This window comes from Elgaria multicarinata, chromosome 6, assembly GCF_023053635.1.
Source record: "Elgaria multicarinata webbii isolate HBS135686 ecotype San Diego chromosome 6, rElgMul1.1.pri, whole genome shotgun sequence".
Taxonomy (NCBI): Eukaryota; Metazoa; Chordata; class Lepidosauria; order Squamata; family Anguidae; genus Elgaria; species Elgaria multicarinata.
The window spans coordinates 59,228,187-59,237,887 of record NC_086176.1 but is presented as its reverse complement, the minus strand read 5'-3'; the positions used below and the strand labels follow the sequence as shown (position 1 = coordinate 59,237,887).

General features: G+C 43.3%; 1 protein-coding gene across 1 annotated transcript in view; it reads left to right on the top strand.

The window, feature by feature from the left end:
• The first annotated feature begins 570 nt into the window (after positions 1-570).
• LMNB1 (lamin B1) overlaps positions 571-9,701 on the top strand; it is a 29,087-nt gene continuing 19,956 nt past the window's right edge. Inside the window, exon 1 of the mRNA XM_063129470.1 lies at positions 571-951. Coding sequence (XP_062985540.1) covers positions 587-951 — 365 coding nt within the window. The 5' untranslated portion in view covers positions 571-586. The remainder of the gene's footprint in view (positions 952-9,701) is intronic.

The window sequence follows — 9,701 nt, the reverse complement described above, 5'->3', positions numbered from 1 at the left end:
GGCCGGAGGCGGTATTCGCGCTCGGGCCGGCCGGCGGGCTCGTCCCTTCCAGCAGCAAATACTGGCGGGAACTCGTGCAGCCTTTTTTCGCTTCATTTTCTCTGCCTGCTTTTGCTTTTTTATTTTATAAATCTCCTTTCCCCCCTCTTATTTCTCTTCAGCACCTGCAGAAGGTCCTTTCATTTGTTTTCGCTCCTCCTCTTTCACCTCCCCGCCTGTTCGCTTTCTCTCTCTCTCTCTCTCTCTGGAGTTTTGAGTTCATTCATTGACACCTCCGGCTCGCTTTCTTTAGGGTCTCCTTTTTTAGATCTCCTTTCCTGGCGCTGTTGCTTCTGCGGCGAAGCCCAGAGAAAGGTTCTTATTTTATTTTTTATTCGGGGGCTTTCTTTGGGGGTTTGCTTTGTTTTGTATTTGCAAGTTCCCTGGCTGCTGCAGCTTTTAACCCGTTTCTGCCCCACTTCCCTCCCACCCATCTCCTTCTCCGCCTCCCCCAGGCCCGAGTTAACCAGCCCCCCTTTTCCCGCCCTGCACCCTCTCGACTCCTTCTCTTCCTCCTCCTCTGGTTTCCCCGCGCATTGTTCGCGCCATGGCGGCTGCGGTGGCGACTTCCACGCCGGTCGGGCAGCGGACCCGGAGCAGCGCGGCCAGCACTCCTCTGAGCCCCACGCGCATCACCCGCCTGCAAGAGAAGGAGGATCTGCGGGAGCTCAATGACCGCCTGGCCGTCTACATCGACAAGGTGCGGAGCCTGGAGATCGAGAACAGCTCGCTCCATCTCCAGGTCACCGAGCGTGAGGAGGTGCGCGGCCGGGAACTCACCGGCCTCAAGTCCCTCTATGAGGCCGAGCTAGCCGATGCTCGACGCGCCTTGGACGACACGGCCCGAGAGAGGGCCAAGCTGCAGATCGAGCTGGGCAAGATCCGCGCTGAGCACGACCAGCTCCTCGGCAAGTAAGTGGCTGCTCCCGTCCCCTCCCGGCCTGCCTCCAAAGCTACCTCGCTCTCGTAACGGGGAAAGGATGCCTTGATAGGTATATGCTAAGGGTGGTCAAGCCAGTGGCGTCCCTGAGAGGCTCCCTTCTCCCTTCTCTTGTTCCGTAACGTGGTGGGCATGTGATTGCTGATGAGGGCCAATTTGGTTGTAGGGCGAGTGGGGTCAGGTCTGAGCCTTCCTACGCTTTTATGTCACTAGCTCAGGACTCACCCTCAATACCTCTCTGTTTCACTCCCGAATAACTCCCTGGGGGCCCTCTCTCCTGAGGCTGAAAATCGCCACACCCTACTCCCCCAAATGCATCCTTTGCCACTGGTCGCGATGGCCACCTTAAACTGTGTGCACCGAAAAGGGTTAATATGGGTCAGAATGCAACTACTCTCTATGAAGGAATCCTGGGTATGCCCCCAAGTGAGGACAGTTTCTCCCTAACTTTCAAACCCTGAGAGAGATGCTGATACTTTTTGTATCTATCTCTGGTGGAATGTCTGGTCCTTTCTGTCCTTGATGGAAAGTTTGTTATTAATGTGTTCCCACACCTTTGCTATTCCGTTTTATAGGGTTGTGCAGGATGAAAATGGAGCCTACGTCGGTACTATCGTTTTCGGGTTACTTTCATGTATATATCTGTCTCAGCATGCTTCCATTTTTAGGTGCTCATTTGTAAAGTTACTGACATGGGTATTAAAATTGGGAACAGTTTGGGTAGATAGGAACAGGTCTCTATCTCACTTATTTTATTTGCTTCGATAAGAGATGAGAATCAAGCATGCTTTGAAAGCATGTTGTTGTCTCCTCCCCTTTCCTCCCATTCATTTTTTTTCTGAGAGAGAGAGAGAGAGATTCCTCCAGCTGCTGCCATGTGCTTTAGCTAGTGTGTTTGAATGAATGAAAAGAAAGGTCCCTGCTTGTTCCTCTGGCAGCCCCGTTTGACGTTCTCATGATGGGTTTCCGGCCTTCTGTGAAGAAGAAATAATATGCAGTGTGGGTGTATAACTCTTTGTGGAATGGGTCATGTACAACATAGTCTTCTGCATTCTCATGCAATCTAAATATGATGGTTATCAGTACTTCTTGATAACATAAGTGACATTTACATACATATCTACAGTTAGTACTCTGCTTATACAGTACATCTGTTTGTTTTTATTGTGTGAAATGTTACTATCTTTTAGAGCCAAAATAGAAGGGGAGGATTTTTCGAACTTGGTTTTCATTGATGTTACAAAAACGAGTGAGGTATATTACAATAATAACATACTAGTTTTAAGTTGCATCATGTTAAATTCTTTTTCAAGACCTGCGTTTAAGATTTATTTTTCTGTTTATTATTTATTTATTTATTTATTTATTTTGTTTCTATATTGCCCAATAGAGGGAGTGCTCTAGGCAGTTTACAACCATACCAGTATAAAAGCACAAAACATAATGTGAAAACTTAAAACATTTGAAACAATAAAAGCAGTGTAAAACATGCAAAATACAAAATCGAAAAGGTATTAACACAGTTTTTAAAACTGAATCCTCTAAGACTAAAAGTCCTTGGAGAATTAAAAGGCCTTTACCTGATGCTGAAAAGACCACAACATAGGTGTCAGCTGAGCCTCTCTGGGAGGACATTCCACAACCAAGGTGCCACTACTGAAAAAAAAACTCTCCTTAGTAGCCACCTACCTCACCTCATTTGGCAGAAACCCTTGGAAGAGGGCCTCTGAAGATGATCTTAGGATCCAGACAAGTATATATGGGAAGAGATGATACTTCAGTTAGCCTGGCCCCAAGCTATTTATGACTTTGAAGGTTAATACTACCACTTTGAGAGAGAGCTGGGTGAAGGAGTAGCAGCTGGCGCCAAATGTGTGTGAGAACTAAAAGCACAACAATTATATTAGTGATTCATGTTTGCATTTTTGAACATACAAGTACCCACCTGAAGAAATTTGTATAGTATGCTGCTTTGCTAATAAAATCAATTGAGACTATTTTACTTTAGGGAAAATAATCCTCCCCAGGTTTATGTGAATAATTCTGTTGATATTCCCTCTCTGATTTTAGAAATTATGTATCTTTTGCTGTCTGTCCTCACTTCTTTGGCATGCTTGCACTGACAGCACTGGATTCAAGAACCTCTAGGACATGTGCAAATGACTACCTGTATGGACTCTGTGTCTCCTTCCACAGTTTTGTTTGCTTTCAGTTTGCTGCTGCTTTGGATTTGTTTTGTTTTGTTAATAGTATCAAAAGCTGTGTTTCCTAGGGAAGTTTACAGTTATGCTAGTAATTCCTTGTTTTTCTGCCATTTTATAGTTGGGAGGTGGGACTATGTTGCCAAGTAAAAACCAACATTCTTGAATTGTTCTTAGTCTAGTTGACTAAATATCGGAGTTGTCCCTCCCATGAAACAGGGAGAGGTGCTCGTATCAGGTGGCAGAATGGGACGAATTGTGCTGATCCTGCCCCCACCAGCTGCTCTCCTGCTACAGTATTTGCCATAGCCAAAGAGCAGCTAACAGAGCTAACTGGAGCAGCTGCCCACACTCTGTTTCCCTTGTTTCACCTTCTGTGACACCCCCCCCCCCCCGGGTTGGCTCTTTGGAGAGCCACATGGTTGGAAGAAGTGAATGTGGGGCATTTGTGGGAGCTTGTCCAGGTCTCACCAGAGCTCCACAGCCACTTCTTTTGGCTGTGTGGCTCCCTAGAGCCAACACAGTGGTAAAGGTATGGGGCACATGCTACAGTTCTCTCCTGCCTCAGAGGGCGAGAGAACTTGCACCAGTGCTGCTAAATACTCTTCCAGCTATTAAACCTTTTTAAAAGCATTTAATGCTTGATATTAGAAGATATTCCAGCTGTGGCTTTTGTAGGTTAACTTTTTGTGTCATAAGAAAATTTCCAAAATCCATATTACTATTAACACAATTTGTTAGGCCAGTGTAAAAGTCAGAAAATCCTGAGTGGATTAATGAGTTCTCAAGAACTCTTTAGGCAAAATTATGAAGCAAAGGGATGTTGTGGGAGAGGCTGATACTCAGTCTATGGTGTCTACATGTGGTTACAGTTTTAAGATTGAAAAGACCTTCAGATTAGGCTTTTCCAAGTACTGAAATGGCTATATGTTGCAACTTGGACCCTCCTAATGGTTGCTAGGAAACAGAAAGAAACAAACAATGGATGGTTTCTCATTTATGAAAATATAAAATCTAGCTGTACCTCAGAACCATATGCTTGTTTAGGTGAAACACACAGGTTCTACAGAAGTAGATAGAAGCAGGAGATTTTTTATATTAATAGAACTGGAGATCAATTTAGATGGTGTACTAGATAATTCAAGTCAATTGAAGCCAAATTAGGTAGCTTTATTAAGTAGCTGGAGGGATATACCCTCAATTCCAAGCTTTGAGTAGTATAAGATCATCTTCCTCCTGTGTAGGGTTTTGCTGTTGAATGGCTAAATTGGTATTTCCAGGCCACACAAAATATTTTTTTCTTTTTATCAGCAGGGGTACCTTCACCTTTCATATGACTAGGAGAATACCACATTTGTTGTGCGATCAGGATTATTGTACTCAGGGTGCAGTGCTATGCATTGATTTAGGATGAATCTTGTCTTTTTCTTTTCTCTTCATGAGATGTGGAGAGGTGTTTGTGAAATCTACTTCCCTCTGAATTTAATATCCAGACTTTCTTGCCATATTTGATGGCAGAGGCCATCAGTGAGGGAGGAAGCAGCAGCCAGGCACCTCTCCATCATGCCTGGATCCAGCTCCAGCTGAGAGCCCCCTCCCTCCTGTTACCAACTGTCTCTGTTGAACTTTGCAACTAAGAATCTAGTGCCTGAATTTATTTTTCCTCCCTCCCAATCCCCTTTCCTTTTGTGTCATGTTTTTTAGATTGTAAGCCTGTGGGCAGAGATTGTCTTAAGAAATATTTTTGTAAGCTGCCTTGAGAGACTTTTTGGCTAAGGGGCGGGATAAAAATGCTTAAATAAATAAATATTCTTAATGTTTTCCACCATTTTGAAACAGGTTAGGTTAAAAGGTCTCAGGATTCTTTTTACACTTGTACATTCAGGCTGTTGTCTTTCCACCTGTCTGCTATGGAGGATGACTCCTAAGTTGCATATTCTTGGATGAATGCCTTTTAGCCTTGGATGACTTTCTACTACGGAAGTCAATTCTCAAAATCTCTATTTGTCGTTTGAATGTAGTATAATTCTTTTGATACCTTGGAATAAAGAAATGGTTCAGGTGTAGTAGTGTTTGTGGGACCTTTCACAGTGAAAACTATATAAAGAAATCATGTGATTTGCTGTAATTTTCCTGTTTTCTTGTAATACTTATAACTTATAACTTCATCATTTAAACTGGCACTGGTCAACTTGTATATTCTCAAGGGACCACTATTCTTCAGACTGTAGTCTTGAGGACCAGAAGTTCATTGCGTGATAGGTGATCAGGCTGTAAGTTGGTGCTGTGTAGTTTTCAGAAAGGGCTTCACAACTAGAACAAGTGTATTCAGGAATTGTAAAACTAAAGAGTTCTAACGTAAGTTGCCTTCTTCAGTCTTGGGTAGATGGTATGTAAATATTCTCATATTTCAACATTTTTGTAAATTTGTAGAGGAATATTTTTCCGTGAATTGTATGCCATTCCAGGGGAAGATTTCTGGCAACTTTGTTGGGAAGAATTTTTGACAGAGAGAAAATGTGTAAACTACTTGTAGATATGGATTTTTATGTAACCATCAAGTATCTTTATTTGCTCTGGCTGCTAAAAAGATAAGAGCAAGGATCCTAAAGACAGTTGCTCTAAGCCAGTGGTTCCCAAAGTGGGCGGTATTGCCCCCTTTGGGGCGGTGGGATTGCATAGGGGGGCGTTAAGAGGCAAAGGAAAGGCAGGGGGGCGCTGGCAGGGGGCGGCAGGGGGGCGCTCGAGGTGGTCTCTCCAGAAGGTCCTAAAACCCAGGGACCGAGCAGGAAAGAGCGGCAAATTCATCTGCTCTCCCCACACCGCTCCTGCTCAGGAAGGACTTTCTCACTCACGCAGCTGCTCTCTCCTCCTATCTCAAGCCCACAGCGGCCCCACCAGAAGTAGAGGGTGGGGGAAGCGCCCCAGGAGGCAGCAGAGCAGGAAACAAAGGTGAATTCAGCTGCTCTGCCCACTCTTCTCCTGCCTAGGAGGGCCCAGGGCTTCTTTCCTGCTGGAGCCACCGCCGCCTGCTCGCTCGCTCGCTCGCTCCCTCGGCCAGAGCTGCTCCCTCCTAGAGCAGCAGCCATGTGGCGGAGAGGAAGGAGCATGTGGAGGATGGCGGGCAGCAGAGAAGCTACCAAGTCAGCCGGCAGGCTGGGTGGGGAGCAGGACTGCTTGTGCTGCTGCAAGGTATCACCAGGCTCCCTTCCCCTGTCAGGAGTTGCAGATTGGGGCCATCTCCCCTCTGAGCTGCTGCCCTCCTGTCCTAATCAGCCCGGCAGCTATTGTGAGGCTTGGGGGGAGGGGGAGTTGGAGAGAGAGAGGGGGGCTTGGAGGGAGGGGGGTTGGAGAGAGAGAGAGAGAAATGCTGTGTGTCTGTGTGTGTGCTCCCACCCCCCAAAAAATCTGGACTACAACAGGATTGAGAGAGAAAAGAAAAAGGGGAGGGAGAGAGAATTGCAATTCCCCAGGTCCTTCCTGGCTAAAGAAGATTCAGCAGCACCTTTTTCCAGAATGCTTGCTGAAACAATTCCTATCTGCCCTTGCTTATTTCAGGGTGTCCAACCCCCTTTTTTCAAGCGTTCTTTTGGTAAACATGGTATGTGTGTATTTTGTGTCACCATAAAAAGAGCTGCAACACAATCCTAAGTATGTCTACTCAGAAGTAAGCCCCACTGAGATCAATAGAACTTACTCTGAGGTAAATGTGCATAGAATTCAGTCTGAAAACAGAGGGTGAAGAAAAGACAGGAGAAAATGAATTGTAGAAATAGAATAGCAAGGTAACTGTGGGATATTTAACCATATTTAAAGACAATAAGTACAGTAAAATTAGTGCCCCTCTACTTCAGTCCCAGCCAGATTTTCCATAGGAAAACTCTGTACCAGGTGGCAGATAATTATTTTAAAATTTTAATTAAAATACATTATCCTTTCCTATAACAAAATGGTGCTTACTCCTAAGTAAGTGTGTTCCACTGAAGAAGGAAATCCTATTTGATTCCTGTATTCATGCTAGTGTGACATGATAAGTTAAAGGCACAATTTTATGAATGTGTAGACAGAAAAAAGTCCTTCAACTCCTAGAATCCCCTCTAAATGGGAAGCACCTGCCCCAGGCTTGCCGAGGGAGGGAGGGAAAAGAGAGTGAACGCCTCTGTTTGCAGCCAGCATGGCAGGGCACACCAATTGGATTTTGAATAAAGTATTCAATTAATTGTTACTGTTTTGAATTTTATTGTTATTATCTTCCTTGGTGGGTTGTTGAAAACCACTATTCTGAATAATGATTTTTATAGTGTAGGGTAGGGGAGCGCTGGCCATGAGTTTGTGGAACCAAGGGGGCGGTGACCTGAAAAAGTTTGGGAACCACTGCTCTAAGCTGTACATATGATTTGATTGGCTTGTTCAACTTTTTTTTTTTTTTGGTGACTGACTCTTCTGGTAAAATTGTAAAAACCTATGGTTAAATGCAGTAAAATTGACTGACTCATCTAAGGATGCAGTGTGGTAAAAAGAAAACTTCTGTGAATTTTGCTCTTATGCTTGTGGCGTCCCTCTTTAACTGAATGTATATTTTTCTTGATTCAACTTGTTTTTTAAAACCACCAACTGGTTTTGTACACTATAAATCAAAGTTCAAAGCTTTGTTGCCATTATGTTCAAAGGTGTATTTTAATTAATTGTGCCTTCTCAGCAGGATTTATAATGGTATGATTTTGGGTGGGCAGGCGTTGAGCCTTGGGAAAAGGTGCTTCTATACATTAATAATAACTTCAAATAATACCTTTCAGTTTTGTGAGCTGAGGTATATTGGCATATAAAAATCAGTGTTTGGGAGGAAAAATAACCTGTCTGCCTAGAGTTTCTAAAGAGAGGAAAGGCAGGTGATACATATACTCCTATAGAACCAGGTACGTGTCTGTTATTTTGATGGATTGACCTCTAAATCCTCTATACTGCATCTGGTGATAAGTGGATTATGAAGGATATGTGAATGAAAAATATAATATCTACTTTAATTTTTAGTGTTTTCTATTTTTTACTTTCCTGTATTGGCAAGGGTATAAGAGAAGCATCAGTGGTTGAAGGTTGAGCTTTGAGGGGGAAAGCAATAATGGCAGGAGTTCTGGCTTTTGTGAAGAACCTTGCTGCACATTTCAGTTGCTGCTATCTTTCATCTGTAGCATTTTCAGTGGCCGCTGTATTTTCCCTTCCCAGCAACCATTTTTCATCTTGTAATGGGCGATGCTCTGGTCCAAGCAGGAAGGGGTGGGTATATACCAGTAACTGGCAGCAGTGGCTCTGAGATAAGCTGGAATTGTGAAATGTGTGCTTAGCACCAGCAGGTATCCCTGTAGCAGAGAGAGTTCTGAGCAGAACACAATTCATCAGTGTGCATGTTTAGATCCTTGTACATCCTTAGCAGGGGCAAATAATCCCCTCCACCCCCATCTTGCAGTGCCTATGGTATACACACTAGAAAATGTGCTCAGTGGTTGGTTAATGGAGAAATATGTCCAACGTAGTGGGCTGGGAAATGTTGGGAATTGTAGGATTTTTTTCTGTCTAAACCTGTAAAGGATTGTGCCCGTAAATTATTAATAAACAAACTATATTTGCTTATGGAAAACAAGATTAAAAAGGGGCATATCCAAAAGTTCCAGTAATAAAGCTTTGTTTAAATCGTCTGTCCTTATGCCTAGCGTTTCATCTTAAAGATCTGATTTGGATATGGCAAAAAGCTAAATATCTTACCTAACTGCAAGTCCTTGTTGGGTGTTAACTTGTCATGTTTGTTCCAATGAATAGAAATTATTTTGGTGATCTTTTTATAAAAAAGAATTGAATCCTTTTTATAAAGCGCTGTCAGGTTCTGTGAGATGAACTTAGTACAAATACATTGGTCTAAAGCACACGTGTATTTGTGTTTAGGCAGCTTTGCTCCTGTTAGGAGAAGTGAGATGTGTGTATTTAAATTGGAAGCATAATATTTTATCATTAATGCTCTCATTTCACTGTTAATTTTTCATGTTAGGTTGTGTTAATGGATAAATAAAACCACAAATCTGTGGTTCTCCATATTTGGCAGTGTGTTTTGACGTATTCCTTCAGGATTTATTCAGCATTACAAAGTGGGATTGGAGCCTAGAAGCCAAGGAAGGAGAGTGCAATATTGCAGAGGCAGTTAGTTGCTTTAACTAATACATTAATGTTAGGTACATAATTAGTGCATAATTCTGAGTAAAGTTCTTTGCTATTGCAATAATGACTAAAACCCAGATCAGATTAGGCCATTGAAAGAAACATAATATACATATAGCATCAACTAAAGCAGATTTCCCTTCTTTGTAAAGATTGGATCCAGATTCTTGATTCCACCAATGGAAGACACTGCCCTCCAGATGTGTTCTAGAGCAGTGGTTTTCAACCTGTGGGTCGTGACCCCTTTGGGGTCGAACGACCCCTTCACAGGGGTCGCCTAAGACCATCGGAAAGCCAAGTCTCCAGCCGCCAGA